The sequence below is a fragment of the Xenopus tropicalis genome, chromosome 1 (assembly GCF_000004195.4).
Source record: "Xenopus tropicalis strain Nigerian chromosome 1, UCB_Xtro_10.0, whole genome shotgun sequence".
Classification (NCBI taxonomy): Eukaryota; Metazoa; Chordata; class Amphibia; order Anura; family Pipidae; genus Xenopus; species Xenopus tropicalis.
Genome location: NC_030677.2, coordinates 105,647,372 through 105,668,215, shown reverse-complemented (window position 1 = coordinate 105,668,215; position 20,844 = coordinate 105,647,372). Strand labels below are relative to the sequence as shown.

The 20,844-nt window shown below is 39.1% G+C and overlaps 1 protein-coding gene across 2 annotated transcripts; it reads right to left on the bottom strand.

The window, feature by feature from the left end:
* Window positions 1–409: 409 nt before the first annotated feature.
* bsg (basigin (Ok blood group)) lies at window positions 410–13,877 on the bottom strand. Of its 2 annotated transcripts, XM_012962659.3 has the most exons (9): window positions 13,726–13,877; window positions 6,737–7,087; window positions 5,584–5,740; window positions 5,225–5,313; window positions 4,989–5,125; window positions 3,414–3,690; window positions 2,459–2,483; window positions 2,306–2,370; window positions 410–1,014 (listed from the first exon to the last, which is right to left on the bottom strand). In XM_012962659.3, the coding sequence occupies exons 1-8, from the start codon at window positions 13,793–13,795 to the stop codon at window positions 2,316–2,318; spliced, it is 1,161 nt and encodes a 386-aa protein (XP_012818113.1). In that variant the 5' UTR covers window positions 13,796–13,877; the 3' UTR covers window positions 410–1,014; window positions 2,306–2,315.
* Between the last annotated feature and the right edge of the window lie 6,967 nt (window positions 13,878–20,844).

Genomic DNA, 20,844 nt, shown 5'->3' with positions numbered 1-20,844 from the left:
AAATCACCCTAGCAACAAAGTAGTGGTGTGAGTGAGACATTGGAATATGAATAGGAGAGGGCCTGAATAGAAATAAAATATAAGAATAGTTTTTTGGCTTCTGGGGTCAGTGACCCTATTTAAAAGCTGGAAGAAGTTTGAAGAAAAAGGCAAATAATTCAGAAACTGTAACAAATGAAAACCAACTGAGAAGTTGCTGAGAAACAGCCATTCTATAACAATTAATTTGACTGTGAACTATCCCTTTAAATACACGAGTGATTGCTACTTGTGAAAAATGTTTGCAGGTGCATTCAGTGGATTTTTTGGACCCTCTGTTCCCACTTGGTCAAAAAAAAAAAAAAAACAGAAAAACAATCTTTATAGGGTGCCACCATTAGCTTTATGAATGACGTAAGACATATTTTGGAAAAAAAAAAAAAAGTTTATTTGAATCAAAACTTCTCTCAGAAGCAAAATAGTACATAAATACTTTAAACTGATCTGTGTTAACAAGTACTTTAAAAACATTTTAACTGATCACTAAAGATTTTAGAATCCATTATCCACTTGCAGAGCTCCCCTAGGAAGTGATTTAATATTAAAGAATGGACTGTGGGACAACACCTACAACATTAACCCAATCCCCCCCAAAGATATTCTCCTTTTAGTATATACAGCTCTCACAAGGTCAAACCAATCAAAGAGGCAAAAAAAAAAAAATTAAAAAAAAAAAATTCTCCAGATAAAATACAATGAAATATCATTATGGAATCAGTGGAAATATATTCTCTGTGGGTTAACCTAGCAGATGCTTTAATGACATTTGTAGATTTAAAGTAAAATGTCCTATGGAGGTATAACCTGGCTTATATAAGCGGCTCTTTGTTAACACAAACATGGAAAATACAAATAGGTTAGGCAGAGCACTAGCAGAGATGTGATATTGTGGAGGTACCAGGAAGCAGGACGGAGGAAAAAAAAAAAAAAAAAAAAAAAAAACTGGAGCAAATGTGTCTGTTCTTCTATGAATACCTGCAACAGATAGACATTGAGATGGTTATACAAGAGAGCAAATCACTCTACATCCCCTTTAATTACATGTTCCCAATCCAATGCTTTAAACATACCATCATGCAGAACGTATTAAAAATTGTACTCCAACAAAGAATTAAGCATTGTAACATAGTAAGTTGGGTTGAAAAAAGACATACGTCCATCACGTTCAACCATAATGCCTATATCTAACCTGCCTAACTTCTAGTTAATCCAGAGGAAGGCAAAAAACCCCATCTGAAGCCTCTCTAATTTGCTTCCTGACTCCAAGATGGCAATCGGACCAGTCCCTGGATCAACTTGTACTGAGAGCTATCTCCCATAACCCTGTATTCCCTCACTTGTACTGAGAGCTATCTCCCCTACCCCTGTATTCCCTCACTTGCTAAGAATCCATCCAGCCCCTTCTTAAAGTTATATAATGTACCAGCCAGTACAACGGATTCGGGGAGGGAATTCCACAACTTCATAGCTCTCAGTAAAAAATCCTTTCCGAATATTTAAACGGAACTTCCCTTCTTCTAGGAAGGTAAAGTAATTTTACTTTCAAATAGAAAATTAAACCATTACAAATTAGCAACAAGTTATTTGTAAATTTGTTATTGAAACCAGTATCTGGCTGCACACATTTGCAGCGTACCTGGCTCTGACATCTAAAATTATGTAAGAGAAGCCAGCCAAGTAAAATATCTGCATACATATTATATAAAAGTCAGTCTAATTTTGAAGTTAAGCGAGTCATTTGGAATCCCTTTTTCAGTTTGCATTTCTAATAATGCCATAGCCGGTATTAACTTTTTTTTTTCTTAAAGGAGCAGGAAAGGTATCCGATCGCTTACCAGATACTCTGGCTGGTGCTCCCATTACCATAAAATTGCACCTGGCTGGGGTATGTGTGAGCAATCAACTTTTCTTCAAAATCTTTGGGCCGACACATGTGTAGTAGTGTGATAAAGCTGTCTTTTGCTCTTTCACTCTGCTGCTTCCTCAGAAGGAGGAAGAGGATCACTTACATATACCCTGACTCAATGGGTCAGAAGAACTTAGGCCGATGACTGAGGTTTCTCCTCAGACATGGTTTGGCAGATATAGCCAAACACAGAATCCGCAGCAGCAAGGGATAAATATTGCTCATCTCTGCAATTAGATGTGCAAGTAACATTAAAACTTCAGGTCATTTTAAATAATGTTTACCGACAACTTTTATAGACCATTTACATTAACTATGTGGGACCTTTAAACTGCTATTCTGCAAACCTGCATAACTCACCTTTAGGGCCTCAGTTTGAATTCCTCTGGCGCAGTGTGTCATGGTTTGCGCCGGAATTACTTTTTCTGTAAAAGAGCAGTTTAGTTAAAGTCCCCACAGAATAAAACAATTAGTGGGGGGGGGGGGGCGGCTAGTATATATAGGTATACTTACAGAGCACCTGTTGCAGAGTCTTCATCTGAAAGAAGAAAGTGTTAAATTTAGAGTAAGTCGGCTAGAGCGGTCGCCAAAAATGCAAAGCAGTGGGCTGAACATTACTACCTATTAACTAAGCAAGGCTTCTCTTGTTCCCAGGCACTGCTTAGCTCAGTAATTCAAATATTATGCTTACCAAAGCAGGAATTTACACTCCCTGTTGCATAAAACAGACAAAAGCAATACTGCTGTAAAGCTTTAATACCAGAACTAGAATAACCCTTGCAGTGCTAACCTATTTAATGCTGCTGAAACACAAAGACCGGATATTGCATGGGGAGGGTGGTGGAAGTCTTATTTAACAATCTTGTAGGGTTCATATACCAAAAGATGCTATTTCTACACAGACATTCAATAGGTGGTGACAAAGTATAATCTTTAACTTTGACATAAGATCCAGCAGTTAGTTATATTTAAGGAATACAAGTTTCTAGTAATCAACAATCTGCTACAGGTCAATTATTAAAAGAACGTCATGCTCAATCATCATAAGAAAGAAGTTTTGGGAGCTTGATCTTGTTTATAATACAGATCAAAAGCGGTTTCAAACAACCTGTCTAACTTACATAGCAAATGGAGCCGAATGACAACTTCTTTAGGTGCAATTTTAAAGTTTGCAGACAGCTGTAGCTCAGATGTAGATTTGAAAATTCTTTAGTACATGTGTAAGACATTGACATGCACTCTCTTTTTTTTTTATCGCATCTGTGGCTTCTGCATTAGCTAATTGATGACATTATATTCTGCCTGGATGTACTAAATTGTATTTTATGGAATTCATGTTTCACTGCTTGAAGTGAGTTAGGTTTAAAAACAGACATTATATAAATTTTTTTTTTAACCGAGTTGGGTTTATAAACGCATGCTGAATGCATAAAACACCTGTGTGCAAGAGCTGTAAGGAAGTACTTACCTTCACATACTTCATCAGGCTTTCTCCTCTTCTCATAGATAAAAATTATTGTGACCAGTACCACTACTTCTCCAACAATGCCCAAGAAAGGCCAGAGGGCAGCTAGACGACTTCGAACATGGAGGTGTACTACATCCCCTTTAGCACCCAGCTCATTTGTGCCATTGCACGTGTAATCATGTTGGTCATTCTCAATATCCAGATTATGTATTCTCAGTACCGTCTGATTGCCAGAGGATTTTATAACGTAACGATCTGAGCTTCCATTTCCTATGGCCTAGGGAGAAGGGGAAAAAAAAAAAAAAAGTACAAGATTACATGTAGGTACAAGTAGCATTTTAGCAAACACTAAATTCTCATCCACATCACAGCAAATCTGTGAGACACATTTATTTTACAGGGGCATTAAAAAGTGAGCTCCATACAAAAAGAACCAAGCTTTATAAATCAGTCTGCCCCAAGACTTGTTTTCGAAAGTTACTTGCAGTTCAGAATGTTACTTGCTGATTTGCACGTTCTGATCTGGTGCCAGCAGGGAGAGGTTTCTAAAAACACTAAAGAAACAGAAATAAAATAAGGAGCCTTCCCACAGCGCCTTCCTGGCAATGGGGGGGCACAGGCTATTGTGAACTTTTAAGTTTAACAAAGGGAGAGCTCCAGCTGAGTAACATTTCTAAGGCTTTATTTATTTATTTATTTATTTTTTTAAACAAAGAAATTGGATTTAGGACTAGAGGTTCCATCCTAGTGGACAAAAATCTAGAGGGTATATTGGACTTGGTCGACACGCAGTCACACTAATCTCCCATAAACTCCATTATAAGCAATTAATTCAAATTTTTAAACATTCCTTTTTCTCCGTTATAAAGCATTACCTTGTACTTGATCCCAACTTAAATATAATTAGTCCTTAATGAAAGCAAATCAAGCCTATTGGGTTTATTCAATATTAAATTATTTTTAGAAGACTTAAGTTATGGAGATCCAAATTACAGAGAGATCCCTTATCCGAAAACCCCAGGTCCTGAGCATTCTGGATAACAGGTTCCATACATGTACTTAGTTATAACAACCAGTGCTGCACTCCTTGGAGTGCCCTTTTCTGTTCTTGCATAGATCAGTGCAGTCTCCACAGAAATACAGTAGCTAGCAGACAGGTCACCTGACACCAAAATGCTAGTGTGCACTAGGCCCTTATACTAATGACAAAGATCATGCATAGTTTTAAATTATCCCATAACCTGCTAGACAAGAAAGCAGGGGAAAGATGCCCCCCCCCCCATAGTGTCAAAATTTAAATAAAAGACTTGTTTGCACAAGCTGGCAGTTGAGCAGCATTTGTCCCAGTATAACTTCATGGGGTAATGCAGAACAAAAATATTGTTTATCTGGTTAATTGCCAGCAAAGTTGTGTTTCCATAACCTGTCACAAATGTTTGAATAAAAATTATAAATTGGATTATGCTCAATTTTAAATAAGTTGGTTAAGGCTATTTGTTTTCACAAGATAACAGTCTTTGTATAAGATGGGACCAAATCGGGCTTTAGAAGCGAATTTGAATACTTAATACAAACCTCTACTCCATTAGGAGAGACAATGTACCATGACCAGTCAGTGACAGGTGGGAAGGAGCTGCTTTTACAAGTCAGCACACCTGTATCTCCCTCATTGCCATGCTCTGTTGCTTTGTAGTGGTGCACTTGGGGTGAAACTGAACAGGGAAGAAAACAAAACAAATTCAATAGAAAGTCACTTTACACAAAGCTTTAAGAGAAAGGAGAACTGGATAAATACCCTTAAAGGACATTACCTGACACATTAACAACCTTGCTCACATTAGGTGTAGTCAAGAATTCACATATGTACTGACCCGAGCCCTCTTCAGGCAGCCCTGAAACACTGCAAAAAGGTACACAAGACTAATTTTAACAAAACCTTTACAGTACACAAGTCTTAGTAGACATGCCAACTAAATTCCTTATTTTGTTTTTGCACAGACAGTTCACTATCTCACTATCAGAAGAAACAGACTCCTGCGGCTAAATTTCAAGTCAGATAAAAGCAAGAAGTTTCCAACCCACTTGTCTATAAAGGTTATAAAGACAGAATAAGATTAAAATTCATGCATATACAACCACAAGGATGGAATGAAAAACTAAGATAACTTACTTGTAAGTCATGATATTAGAAGTGTCCTTATCTTCCTTAAGGACCTTACCACCCTTTAGCCACCGGTGGCCAGAGACAAAAGAATTAGCAGACAGGTTACAGGTCAGAATCATTGTGTTTTCGGTCATATATACTGCATTTGTCATAATATCTGGATCTGTTGGGAACAACAAAAACCAAAGTTAAAAATCTAATGGAATTTTTCCTGATATATTGCTGTTAATACCAGAAAAGTGCTTTTTACCTTTTAATAATTAAAACACATATCCTATGCTAGTCCAGCACTCTTCCAAGTAGGACAGAACTCCAGTATCTTTAAATGCTTTTTATTACCCTAAGAGCAACAAGAAACTAACATTTCAAGTGGGTCCCCACTCTTGACAAAGGGTGGGGTTTCACTTGAAACATTACCACCTTGTAATCATTAAGAAAATTAAGGCAATTAAAATATATTGGGGTGCTATCCAACTTGGAAAATCTTACATGCTACAATACCATGTTTGCCAAAAGTTGCTGTTGTAGAATTATGAGAATACGGCAAACACTAAATATAATTTCATGTCCTTACATTTAATGCAAAAAACCTAGCAACCTACTGTTTAGAGTGAACTTGCAACACAGTGCATAGCTGACTTCATAACAGGTTCCCTTCAAAACCCATGTATATATATTCCACTGGGAAGATTCCTTATATCCCCCTCCTTTAGCAAGTTAATCAAGTGTCAAATGCATATGGGAAACATGTTGAAAGGAGCTGGAGGTCTAACAGGAGCAAAGTTAAAAAGATATTCCAATTTTAAGTCAGGATGAATATTGCAGGGCACGACAATCTGGATTCACAAAACAAAACTACAAGGCAGGAAGGTCATCTTCTGGGGTCTTTGTGAAGGATAGGAATTGTACCTTCAGGGACAGAGCGGGAAACAGACTACAGTAGAATTGACAGAGGAGACACCAGTAAAGGGGATTCTAAATAGGTATGTTGTGGTTTCAGGTTGGAGGATAGTCTTCAGGCAGCTGTAGGACAAAGGAGTCTAAGCAACGGGAGAAGGGTTCCAGGCTAAAGTGGTTCAAGAGAGGTTTGTTCTCTAAACAGTAGAAGTTTGGGGAAGGAGTACTGGGGTAATGGGAGAGTTCCGAAATTCCCACTCACGGTCAATGACCATCACATTGGCTTGGGAGCGGATCCATTTGATGCGTGGAATCTTAGTTAGATGGTTGCGGTCAGGGTCATTGCTAGCCCGACATTCGTAGGTCCCAGAGTCCTCAGGAATCAAGCTTGTGAGATAGAGAGAACTTGTGGCATGGAAGACATAGGTGGCATTAATTTGCACACGTTCTTCACGAGCACCATCCCATAGCTGGGAGAAGCTCTCATTGTTGCTGTAGTCTGCCTCAAACCACCATTGAATCTCTGGTATGGGTCGGCCAATGGCTTCACAATGTAGCTCCACCGCTTCCCCTGTCAACCCAACTTCCGATAGTGGAGATTTAATGAAGCCAGCTTGTCAGAAGCATGAAGGACAGTGGAACAAAAGCAAATAACTGGCATAACTTATTGATCTTTTGTCAGAAAGGCAATGGAAAAAGGAGGGTTTTAAATGGATTCTGCTAAGGGAAGAAATTTTAGGGTGGCCTTTTCAAGTCTTCAGCTGCAATGGACAAAGCTGGGGAAATGGTTTGACAATATCGACTAAGTAAATGAGACAAAACCGATTAGTATCCTGGTCCTTAAGCTTAAAAATGCTTGAAATCAAAAGGAAAAAATAAAGCCACCAACAAATAAGACTGAAGACCAATTGAAGTTTATCTTACAACTTAAAAAAGCAGAAGATAAAATTCATTGGGGGTGCCAAATGTTAGGCACCCCCCAGTAACTTTAAATGCTTACCTCTAACCCGGCTGGTGCACCCTAAGGGCTCTGGCACACGGGGAGATTAGTCACCCGCGACAAATCTCCCTGTTCGCGGGCGACTAATCTCCCCGGATTGCCATCCCACCGGCAAAAATGTAAATCGCCGGTGGGATGGCATACGCGGCGTGATTTCAGTGAAATTGTGGAAGTTGCCTTGAGAGTAAACTTCTGCCATTTCACTGAAATCGCGCCGCCGCTTTTCACTCAACTCTACAAGTGCACAAAGACAGAAGGAAGAGGAGACAGCAAAAGTCCAGGGTACCTGCGAGTGAGTGTTTTCTCCTAACAGGAGCACCAGCCCAGGGTAAAAGGTAAGTGATTAAAATTACTTGGGGGTGCCTAATATATTGTGCGACAGCCTTTCACTCTCCTTTAAAGCCCCTCTTATTTTCAGGAACAAAGAGGTAGGCTTCACACATTCTGTAAACCAGAGATACTATACATATTCCATATATTGATGGAGAAATGCTGTGCGGACGTTTCACACAAACTGCAGTAAAATCTGTTGTACTAATTATGTACTATTGAGCAAGCACCACAGATTGCTCAGTACCCCTTAGGTCCACCACAGAATTTCTTTTTAACTAGCAACATGTTTGGAAAAAAAAAATCAAAGGGCTGGGCCACGCTTTGAAAAGTAGATACCAGTACAAATGATAAATTAATTTTTTATTCCTATTTTATACAAAGTTCTTTGATCTATATAATCCTGTATACATTCCACAGAGCGACCTAAGGGGGAAAAAGGGTTACAGATGGTATTTCTGATGTCTAGTGGAAATGCTTTATTAATAACTTATCAAGGATGTGAGTTATAAAGCATAATTACATTATATATATATATATATATATATATATATATATATATATATATATATATATATATATATATATATATATATATATATATATATATAAAAAAAAAAAAAATCAATCATGTGATTTTTACTATCAGGACCAACTTTTTTTTTGCGATCCTGCACTGGAAACTAGAATATGTAGCATGAAAATAGATAGTTTACACAAATATAGTGCATTATTATTAACAAAACTGACAAACTACAGCATTGCCATGTGAACAAGCACACACATTACATTTAGGCAGTTCCTTGCATAGCACATTAGAGCATGAATGCATTTTATGAGATTCATACCAGTTACAAGTTTTTGGGGAAGTGTTACCAAACCCCTTAGAGAAAGAAATTGGGTAACACTTCCCCGAAACATTGTAACCAGTGTGAATTGGTGTCTAAATTTTTTTTAAAGGAGACATATCGGATAAAGGGGAAAACCCTAATTTTGTAGGCAATTATGAATAATAGGATTAAATAGGATTAATTTTATATTATATATATAAAATTAATCCTATCTGTAAAAATGGCCCCTTTATTGGAGCTCCCTATAGATCCTATCACTTCTCTGTCAGAGTTTGAAATGGAGAGTGGGCCTGTCCTAACAGTCCCTGCCAGAAGCACAGTAGGAGGGGGAGAGCCAATCACAGCCCTGCACTCACAAGAAAAGACAGGCTTCAGTTCCCTATCAGGTCAGCCTAGCTGCTGATTGGTTCCTATCCTACAGTGCAGTGTACAGAGGGCCGCCGGCTCCCCAGCTCATCCAGAGAATTCAGCCAGCAGGAAGAGGAACAGATGGGCGGGGCTCATGGGGTTTGGGGGGAATTTCTCAATAAATCAGTCCAAAACCCAACATTCCTTCTATATCTAGGAGTATAATTCACTGGTACATTCATAATTTTTATAGGATGTGTCTCCTTTAATGAATGCTCACTTTGTTTGCAAATGGACCAAAGTATTTTTTGTTTAACTTCAACCCCCTACCTACTCCACCTCCCAAAACACAAACAACCAGCACACACAGCAAAATTAAGTAACCAAAGAACTGCAATTTGAGCTGAACTAACATTACTTTTTTTGTTATGACCATTTAGCAAGTCAGTTGAAGCTACTACTAGGTGAAGCTGAGCTCAGGGAAGACCAATAGCTTGTTTATTTTTCTAGATGGTCCACTGACCTAACCACCTGCTGTCAGGGTGCTCAGAATGGTCTTAAGTGCATGAACTCAGCTGGTGACCTTTGCCAGTAACACAAGCACAAGATCTGACAGTGTCAGAGCCAAATGTTAATTGGATGCAGGGTGCCAGAGAGCATTTTTCCCCCCTCATTCAATGACTATACATTACTGCTCTTTTTAAGTCAGGTCTACACTAACAGGCTCCATAAGGGAGCCAATGAAATCCATGCTGCCTCACAGGTCACATGACAGACTATCATAACTACCTCAATGTCACCTTCACACTGTGTAACCACCCCCTACCCCCAGCCCCACCAGGCTAATCTTTGCAAGGCGGTGTTTGCTATAGCTATCCAGAGAAACCTTCTTTATTTAACCCGACTATTGCTGCAGGAATTAGCCAGTCTGTGTGCACAGTTCATCCTATTAAACAGGCGGACTGTCTGATATGTAATATTGTCTCAACACTTAGTTATGTGCAAAAGGGCACATGTTTAGGATCAATAAACAACATTATGAGAGTCCTTTATGAAACAGAATCCAAATGAACTATATTTATCTGAAAAAAATGGCATGCATCTGGTTTTGTGGATCCAGGTTCAATTAGTTCCCCCCACACACATAGCAAGTGTTATCAGTGTGAGCGAGACTGCACGAATTACAAAATAAAACCTTGTACATTTTGTTCTACTAGTTAGCAAAAACATCACCCCAATTAGTATAAAAGAGAAAAGGGTATTTTTGCATAGAGTCAGCAAAAACAGATCCAGATAAACCAATGCAGAGAATTCTATACAAATCACTAGTCAGATCAGTGACTTTGTTCAAAGATTAAAAACATACTAAATGGGCTTTGTGACAGGAGTTTGCCCATTAGCAGAGAACTGGCACCCCCAAACCAAACTGCCTATGACCTGCAAGTTTCAAGCATCCAAATTAGATTGTTCAGCACAGCTTTATTAAAACTATTTAAGAATAAGGGCAGTCACATAGCATCATAAAAGAGATGTCAACTGCCATCTTGAAGGAATTTTCTCCTTCAGAAGCTTCAGATGGAGGTTTGCCTTCCTCTGGAAGCAGTAATGCAGCTTACTTTCAGACACAAAGGTTGAGCTAGAAGGATGTGTGTGTTTTAAACCTTACTTGCTAGTGATGTGCAGATCAGGAAAAACTCAACCTGCACCAACCCTAACCTGCAAATTGTTGCCATTATAGGACCCGTACCCCTGTCTTTCCACTCTGGGAATGCCTTAGGTGCCAAGAAACTACAGGAGCAGAGGAATAATGTACTTCTCCCAGTCTGACCTGCACCCAACCTTGCAATGGTAGTCCACTACCCGACCTTAGGGTAAACCAGCACATCACACATTACAAATTACCTGCAAACACAAACCACTATAACCTAAAACACCAAGTGCAATGTTTATATTGTACGTTTATAGAACAAAAAAATATTGCACAGTTCATGTGACAATTGTTATATATTTTCTGAAGGAATGATCAGTGACCACTACCATTAGTACAAAACAAATCACACTGAGCCTCTTCTAGAACCGGATCATACCACACTGCCATTTTCCATACAACAACCATCTAAGCCAGTATGACACCTTGGAAAAGCAGTTTTTACAAGACATTTTGTAATATGTCACACCTAAAATGCTTATCTGCTAAAACCTGATTTGGCATCAGCAGGTGTGGAAGCGAGAACAACTGCAACTCTATGGCCCATCAAATAAGCTCCTGAACAAACGAACAATGCTGTTAAACCATTCCTGTGATAAAAATCACCATTTTCACCCAATTTGAGAAAATGGCAAATTTTATTCTGAACCAAAGGCTGTTCAGTGTTAACAGTCTCTGGGGACATTCGCCTTGTAATGAACGTCATTTCTTGCTTAGGTAGAAAAGCCCTAAAAAGGTTTGTATCAAGTCCTTATATTGCATTTCTTGGAAAAATCCATCCCAGTTATTACAATGTTCTGTTATATCATTTAAGCCATCTCCTGCCTGGTAGGGTTAAGTGCAAAGACACACTGAGCTACTAGTAGCAGCTACTTGTCATGGCTACTAAAACAGACAATGCTAATAATTTACAGATAATTGTCTGTGTTAGCAGAGGCAATTCTCAGTATGGTGTATGGCAGGGTATTTTAGGGAGCTTAGTAGCCATTAAAAAAAATTAGCTGCTACTAGTAGTTCAGCGTGTCTTCATCCTAAGGGCAGTGACAGACGGGGAGATTTCCAGAAGTCACCTGAAGTTTCCTCTCAGGGCAACTTTCAAGCAACTTCTGGAAATCGTACTGATGCCTATGCCATCCCACCGGTGATTTACATTCTTGCCAGTGGGATGGCATTGTGGGGAGATTTGTCACGGGGCAACTGATCTCCCCGTCTGTCACTGCCCTAAGGGTGAAGACAGAGCGACTTTGTAGCAGTGACTTGTCAAGGCAACTAAATGCCACAAAATAGCCTGCCATAGACAATACTGAATATTGCCTCTGATAAAAACACACAGACAAACATACAGTTATCAGTAAATGATCAGCATTGTCTTTTTTTAGCTGTGACAAGTAGGTGCTACTATTAGCTCCATGTGTATTCACCCTAAATGCCAAGCTTGGCACCGACTCGGCAGCTTATCAGCCCGTGTAGGGGCAGAAACGAGTGGGCTGGCCGACCGATATCTGGCCCGAAATTGGCCAGATATTGATCGGCCAGGTTAGAAAATCCAGTCGGATCGGGGACCGCATCGGCTCGTTGATGCGGTCCCCGAACCGACTGCCCCATTGCCGCCTACATAATCCGGTCGTTTGGCCCCAGGACCAAACGATTGGATTATTATTATTATTTTTTTTTTTTAACTTCAAGCTCCCCGATATCGCCCACCCGTAGGTGGGGATATCGGGGGAAAATCCGCTCGCTTGGCGATCTCGCCAAGCGAGCGGATCTTACCGTGTATGGGGACCTTAAATGTATGGCTGATTTCCATTTAAAACATGTACATTGCAAGTGCCAGCCGCCAGCCACAGCATGCAGTCACATAGGTGGCCATTAGTGAGTTAAATGTGCCATCACAGCTGCAGAAAGAATGTAGGGCACAAAAAGGGATCAGTACCTACCCCACAAAACCACAAGGGATCATACCGATAAGGATTACAACCAACAAGCATAACTTGCAGTAAAGTTACACATCTCCAACTTTCAGGTACAATGTAGAATATACAAAGCATGTACAGTTACAAATATACTCAAAATGTTGGTGCTTATTTAATACATGTTCATTTATTGGCTTTGATACAAGTTGCAATTATGCACTTTATCAATACCATAAGGCAGAGTTACAAAACCAAGCAAAATAAATCACCAATACCAACTAAAAAAAGAGCCAAATGTAAAACGGAACCATCAATTCCATTAACGTGTTTAGTAATTAACACAAGACTAGAAACACTAATACAAGTGACTTGTTAGACATTTCTGGTTCAGGAACCACCAATATAAAGACTAGAGCTGCATGCTTTACAAGGCAAATACATTTAGCTCAAACAGCATTTATGTCAGCTATTAAGTAGCCATTTCCAAGCCTTACCTTGAAAGATCAGTATACCCTCTTTTCATGAAAATTTTTAATATATATATATATATATATATATATATATATATATATATATAATTAGTCCCTCATCTATACATATAATAGTATCTATTTCTATCTATACTCGTAGCATTTTTAATTCGTAAGCAAATTATGTGCCTATGACAAGAATCAAGAACAACCCAGTGTTCGAAAAAAAAAAAAAAAAAAAAAAACCTAGGCGAGCGAAGTACCTTAATCATGGCGCAGACACTACTAGAGGCGGACTAGGCCAATACCGGTTTTCCCCAGCCTATAAGAGACCCCATCACATGGTTTAGTATCTGGCACAACAGATTTCCACTTTGTCAGCCAAGAGCCCATTACAGCAATAAAAAATTAGGTCCCCCTCAGAAATAACTGATCAGATGAAACAGATCTTCAGGGCGCCCTTCAATTGTACCACGTCCTTCCCCACCCTCTACTCCGACTGCGGATACCCCACACAACCTTACACAGCAAACCCTAAAACGGGATCATGGCAGGGCAAACTATTGCTAGTGCCCAAAGGCTTCTCTAATAGTCTCGCTTATCCAGGCATCCCCGATGTTCTTTTTATTACCTGTACACTCAGCTTCTCTCCCACATAACAACGCCAGCACCGCGGGCAGCAGAAGCAGCCCGAGCCCCATGTTCCTGCCGTCTATCAGCAAGACCTTCAATCACCTCGCAGCTATGTCTCCCAGCCAACTAACACCTCCTAGAATCACACGATCATTTATTGCCGCCTGGGAGGCGTGGCTTCATGCTTCCCACGCCTCGCTTTCGCGTTTTCCTATGCCGTAGAATACGAAGGCCACCAATTAAAATTGTCAGCAGTCAATGAACTACAATTTCTACTGGCAAGTTCTGGGAAATGTAGTCCTTCTTTACCTAGAGGTCTGCCGCTTGCCTTGCCATCAGCTGTATTATAGGGATAGTTGGTAATGAAAATAGCGATTTGGGGTTTGCGGTTTTCCAAGTGATAGATTTCAGTTTTATAGTTATTTATCTGTTGCAAATTAGATATAAATTATGATATATGGGCCCCCTTATACCATGTTATATGTTTATATAATCTAGTTATGGTTTCATCATTATTATGTGTAACCATAATATTCTAGGGCGTGATTGAGTTAAATAGGATGGTGACACAGAAACAGTGTAATAACAGGGCTGTATACCACAAGCTAAGCACGTACACACGAATGTCGTTGCGGAAGCGTTCTCACCAAAATGGCGGCCACGCCCTCAGCACTTCAGTGTTATTATATTTTTTTCTAGTCTATCCTGAGTTGAAAGATTCTCTTGTTAGAGCCTTAAATTATCACATGCATTATGCACTTTGAACGTGGGTTTAGGACGCACATTTTAAGGTCTTTATTGCGTGACACATTTTTGGTATTGTTGCTTTATAAGAACAGGTGCATGTTTCTGCCCTCCCAAGGGCACTAGAGGTCGGGAGTTTAAAATATCTCCACTTAGGCAAATTGATAATAGTTATTAGAGGCTGGCCCCATAAATTAAAGCCAAATATGAACTTTATATACTGTATTTGTTTGAGTTTCACTTATTATTACACCCCCATAAAACTAGTTCTTTATTATAGGCCTGCTAACTGTTAATCAGTTAGCTTTTGCTACATTGTAGGGAGTAATTTCTGGCAGTCCAAAGAAAATAAACAGCTAAATAAAGACATATTTGCGAAACAAGCAGATACCTTTCCTATGTGGTGGGCCAAGTGGTTTTAAAACTCCAGTCAAATCACAGCTGGGGTGGCTGTTGCAGCCATTATGCTGTAGACTTGGTCAGGAGTGGCAATATTGGCATGTGTATGCCTAGCAATAGGATAGAAGGCAGCCTGTACAAAAAAATGTGCACCAGGTGCAATAAAAACATTAAGCGTATATTGCAGTGATATAATTATTGGGGTGAATTTCCCACAGCTGTGGGGAGGCCAGGGAAAACTGTTCCTTCTTAGGATCATTTGCAGGGTGGAGAGGGCTTAAAATTATTTTTTGTTAAAGGACCCAGGATCATGATATGCCTCCAGATATATTAATTTTTAAGCATACTTATTTACTGTATTTCAAAAGCTGTCCCTGACTATATATTTCAGACATTGCAAACTTTTAACTGTGTTGCTCCCTGCTGGACATCTGATTCTCCATGGCAGGACTGTATAGCTTATTTAATATACATTTAAGGGCTAGACTCCCTCGGATTAGCTTTGTGTGACAGTAGCCTTACTTTTGAGTGATTCTTTGGGGGGGAATGTCAGCTACTGATAAACTGAGCACCAAGCATACAGTACATAGAGGCCTTGGTGTGCACGTGATATTTTTTCCTTATCAGGGTTGTACAGCTGTAGGCCTTTAGGATTAATGTAATGTAACCCTCTAGAAATGTTGACAGTCCCCAGGCTACCTAGGGGTTTCACTGTCTTATTTATACTATATCAACATAATGTTTAGAGGATAATTTTTCTGCTACACAAAATGTGGACAACTGTTTTTGTTTCAGTTTCAATCTAAATCTGAAATCTAATTTCAATTGAAATATATTTGTAGATACAGTGAATATTCACCTTGTGTCTGCCGAGATCATAGTAACCTATCTGCTCAGTTCTTTTTGTAGATATATATAATGCACAAACAGGTAAGCACTCACATTTAAGCCCGGGTGCAGTTTCAAAGTCAGCAATATCCATCCAAAATAAGGAATGCCACACTACACAGAACTTGATGATTTTTATTGTGGGAGACTGACCTCTCTACCCACTCATGGGCTTTTCTCAAAGTTCTCTTTTGGAGTCCAGTACTGACTGTTCCCGAGTCCTGCTTGCATTCACAGGAGGCACAGTCTGTTTCTGTGTCCCTATGAGAGTAGTTATCTTGTCAAGTATCAGGGACCTGTAAACCAAGGGTCCCCAAACTTTTTTACCTGTTCGAAACATTCAAATGTAAAAAAGTATTGGGGAACAACACAAGCATGAAAAATGTACCTGGGGGTACCAAATAAGGGCCGTAATTGAGAATTTAATAGCAGCCTACACAAGGCTCTGTTTGGCAGTACACCTGGTTTAAATGCAACCAAAACCAGGAATTAAAAATAAGCACCTTTCTTGAGGCTACTTGGAGCAACATCCAAGGGTTTGGTGAGCAACATGTTGCTCCCAAGCCACTAGTTAGGGACCACTGATGTAAACTTGTGAATTTCTCACCGATCAGTGTGGGATTGTATGTGATTGCAACCCTAGTTGCATGACGAACCTATAGGTGATTTATAACACTATTATATTTCATGGTAGGTGGTCTGTTCCCATTCTTTAATACTTTATAACCAGGGTTATTTGTATTCAGGTATGCTGCATCCCTGCTGATTTGCTGTCATAGGGCTGTGACACACGGGGAGATTAGTCGCCGCGCAACTAATCTCCCTGAAATGCCATCCCACCGGCTAGAATGTAAATCGCTGGTGGGATAGCATACGTGGCGGCGTGATTTGCCGAAGTTGCCTTGAGAGGAAACTTTGGCAAATCGTGCCGCCACTTATGCCATCCCACTGGCGATTTACATTCTAGCCGGTGGGATGGCATTTCGGGGAGATTATTCGCCCGGTGGCTAATCTCCCTGTGTGTCACAGCCCTATGACAGCAAATCAGCAGGGATGCAGCATACCTAATACCTAAAAAATATACTGTTCTAAAAAACATGTTTGTTATGGTTTTCAGTGCCCTTAGAAGTAAGATGAATTTAATAATAAATAAAATACTGATAACACAAACATTTTGTGAACTGCTGGACTCAAAATAAAAAATGTATCATTTGAAATGAATATGTTTGCTGTTAAAACATTCTCCAGTGTTGTTGTTCCATCATTTCTGGGACTTGTTACAATACAAACATCTGTGCAAAAGGTTTGTGTTTATACGCAAACTGGCTTAGCACAAAGGTACATGGCTATTTGCATCAAATTAGTTACCCGATCACCAAATGAATAGTGGCCTACAAGCGACCCTAGCTTTTGTTTAACCTCAGTGATGCAATGCAGATTGCCTTCTGTATAAAAATGCTAATCTTTGCCATTTTTTTAAAGAATATTTTTACTATAAATACTGATCCAAATGACTGTTTTGCCTTTTGACATGTGGAGATTTGAGGCTAAATCTGTTAGCTGTGTCCAAGGAAGTTTTATTTTCATTATTCTGGGGGTACATTAGTGTACATGGCTTGGGTAGCTTGGGCACCATTAATGCTGAACAACATTTACAGATTTTGGAGCAACATATGCTGCCATCAAGACATCATTTTTAGGAAATGATGTGCTTATTGCAGCAAGACAATGCCAAACCACATTCTGCGAGTATTAAAACGGCATAGCTCCGTAGTAAGAGTCCAGGTGCTAAAATGGCCCCCTGCTGTCCAGACCTGGCAGCCACTGAAAACATTTGGCGCATTATAAAAGGAAAAACATGACAAAGGAGACCCTGAACTGTTAAGCAGCTGAATCCTATATCAAGCAACAATGGGACAACATTCCCCTTTCAGAACTCTAGCAGTAGGTCTCCTCAGCTCCCAAACGGAGTGGTGTTATAAGAGGAGATGCAACACATCAGGGAACATGCCCCTGTCTCAACTATTATAAAATGTATTGCCAGTATCAAATTCAAACCAAGCAAATATATTTCAGAAAATTACAGAATTGCTCATCTTTGCTAGTGATGCTCACCATATGCTGTGAGACCCCCAACAGTGAATGTGTACAGATGAAGCAGTCAGCAGTGGAGAAGTGGTGACAGATGCACTTCTGCTAATGACTGTGCCACTTGTTCAGGCAAGGAGAGTTTAAATACCACTAGATATTATGCCTAGATTTTAAGCTTTACCAAAGATGTCTGATATCTTTGCATAACATTCCCCTGTGTAAGTTTTAACAAGCAGGGCTCAGAACAAGAAGAATATTAATCTTCCTAATCTGCAGGTTCAAGACTATTTGTTAATATTACAAATGGCATTTCCTTTAGGTCTCAAGCACCCTGCCCATTCATATCAGTGTTCCACCTGTCATTGTCAAGACTACATTATTTGCATTGCCAATATAATGTCACACAAGGCACTAATTTGAAAGCCCCAAGGTTTCCTTCTGACACCCACTATCAAGAGCCATAAGTGATTGTAGTGACAACCGTAGCAATTAAAACCTGCTTTGTTGACAAGGACAAGCAGAGAACATATTTAGTAATAAATTAAATAAATAGTTTCTCTAACTGAAACCACACAAAACCACATCCAATTTTCATTACATATTTTGAAAGCAAGACACTGGGTTACAGGTTAGTGCTGATGGCAGCTTACAATCTATCATTTTCAGTCCAGTTGTTCAGCTTGTTCTACATAGTTTTGTTGTTCCCATTGCTGCATGAGTAGCATAACAGTCCAAAGGTCATCAATCTGGTCTCCCGTGTTGGGTACACTAAACTGGAGAGGTTTTTTCCACTGTTTAACGTCACAAAATTGCCCAAATCTTCCTGTGTATGGCATAACATGACACAAGCCATACTTTGCTACTACAGCTAAAAGTTATGAAACCACCTGTAAGTATCGTTATATATATTTTTTTTAAAGTAATTTGATATGGGAAGGCAATAAATTCAGATTTTCTAAGTACATAGAGATTCTATAATGTGATGTAATCCATTAATAGCCAGAAGGCTTCAGATTTGACATCCTTTTCTATGATAAAATCAGCAAACTGGCCCAACAGATTTCAGTACATAACATCCTTAGGCAATAATGACGGCCATTGTACCTTTCAGTTTACACAACAGAAGTTTGAGAAGAAAACAACAACCTTCGTATTTCTGGAAAAATAGTAAATATTTTGGGAGACCCAAATGAGACCTGGTTATATTCAGGATAATCTTTGGCACAGCAGATGATACAAGATGGAACTGTGCAAGCAGAATCCTAAAGATAACAATGTCCATGTATGGAGCTTATTGGAATAGCAGAGGAGCATAACCCCAGGCACCAGACATAGAACACAGAAAGCACGGATAACATGTGAACAAAGGCCCAGAGCCACACTAAGTAAAACAAATATCAATAGACTGTCTGTTAAACATCTTGTCCTGCACAACAGACTGTTAATAAAGTATAATCCTGAAATGGAGCTGTGGGTATTTTGAATTGTAGTGGCTTATGGGCACAGTGTTATTATTCTGTGCAGCTGCACCTTCATTACAAAAGGGGAATTTTGAAAACCATTTCACGTGTACAGATATGTGATCTGTTATTCAGAAACCAAATTAAGTAAAGGGCATCTCCATAGAATCAATTTTAATCAAGTTATTCAAATTTTTAAAAATGATTTCCTTTTTCTCTGTACAGGTATGGGATCCCTTATCCGGAAACCCGTTATCCAGAAAGATCCGAATTACGGAATGCCCGTCTCCCATAGACTCCATTATGATCAAATAATTCAGAATTTTAAAAACGATTTCCTTTTTCTCTGTAGTAATTAAACAGTACCTTGTACTTGATTTCAGCTAAGATATAAAGAATCCTTTTTGGATGCAAAACAATCCTGTTGGGTTTAATTAATGTTTTATTGATTTTTTTAGTGGACATAAGGTATGGAGATCCAAATTACGGAAAGACCCCTTATCCGGAATACCCTTGGTCCCAAGCATTCTGGATAACGGGTCCTATACCTGCACTGATAAAACAGTGCCATGTACTTGATCCTAACTAAGATATAATTAATCCTAACTGAAATTTACAATATACACATATGGATTCCTTATGCAGAAACCAAAAATCCAGAAAGCATCTGTTTATGGGAAGACCATCTGATAAAGGCCATTTCAAGCAAATAATTTAAATGCTTAAAAATGATTTCACTTTTCTGTGCTATAATAAAACAGTACCTTGTGCTTGATCTCAACTTAGCTGCATAAATCAATACTGGTGTCAAAACAATCCTATTGGGTTATTTAAACGTTTACATGATTTTTAAGTAGACTTAAGGTATGGAGATCCAAATAATGGAAGGACCCCTTATCCGGAAATCCCAAGGTCCCAAGCATTCTGGATAACAGAATGGATAACCAAACCCAAACAATATAAGATAAAATTCTAAGGGGAGGGTTGTGCTTCAACACCACTGGGAAAGCAGGAACACAAAGGGAGTAAGCAGCAGTCACCAGTTCCACAACTAGGCAATACGAGGAAGTTACATCAGTTACAGCAACTGTATAGTTTTAGTTTACGTTCCATTACTTTCACAAGGCAATGGAGAAATATTCAAACACATCAAAAATATAAATAGGGTTATGGCTTATATTCTTTCAAACCACAGTGGTTTAAGAATAAACCTGAAACCTATTGCTTATATAACAACTGAATTTTGACATTTTCCCAATGGTCCCTAATTCCAAATGACAGTCCCTAACTTCCAACCACAAAAGGCTGAGGATTATTCTGGGCACGTATTTATATTGTCCAGTTTTTAGAAACACAGACTCTGGTAAGTATGTTATGAACCCTTAAAGGGAACTTTACAGCTTAACATTGCAGATTCATTTAAAGGGGAAGTAAACCCACTGTTAACACAAGTGCAAGTTCTGAACATAATTTTCACCAGTTCGGTTATTGCAAGGTAGATAATTAGATTACCAGTGCACAAATAATTCCCCTAT

What these genes read in the sequence shown, in the direction of transcription:
- bsg (XM_012962659.3), bottom strand. Translation starts at nt 13,795, where the DNA reads ATGGGGCTCGGGCTGCTTCTGCTGCCCGCGGTGCTGGCGTTGTTATGT. An exon ending in GAGAGAAGCTGAGTGTACAG is followed by an intron (nt 7,088 to 13,725) that starts GTAATAAAAAGA and finishes GCTTCTGACAAG; the next exon opens with CTGGCTTCATTAAATCTCCA. An exon ending in TCTCTCCTAATGGAGTAGAG is followed by an intron (nt 3,691 to 4,988) that starts GTTTGTATTAAG and finishes CCTTCTCCCTAG; the next exon opens with GCCATAGGAAATGGAAGCTC.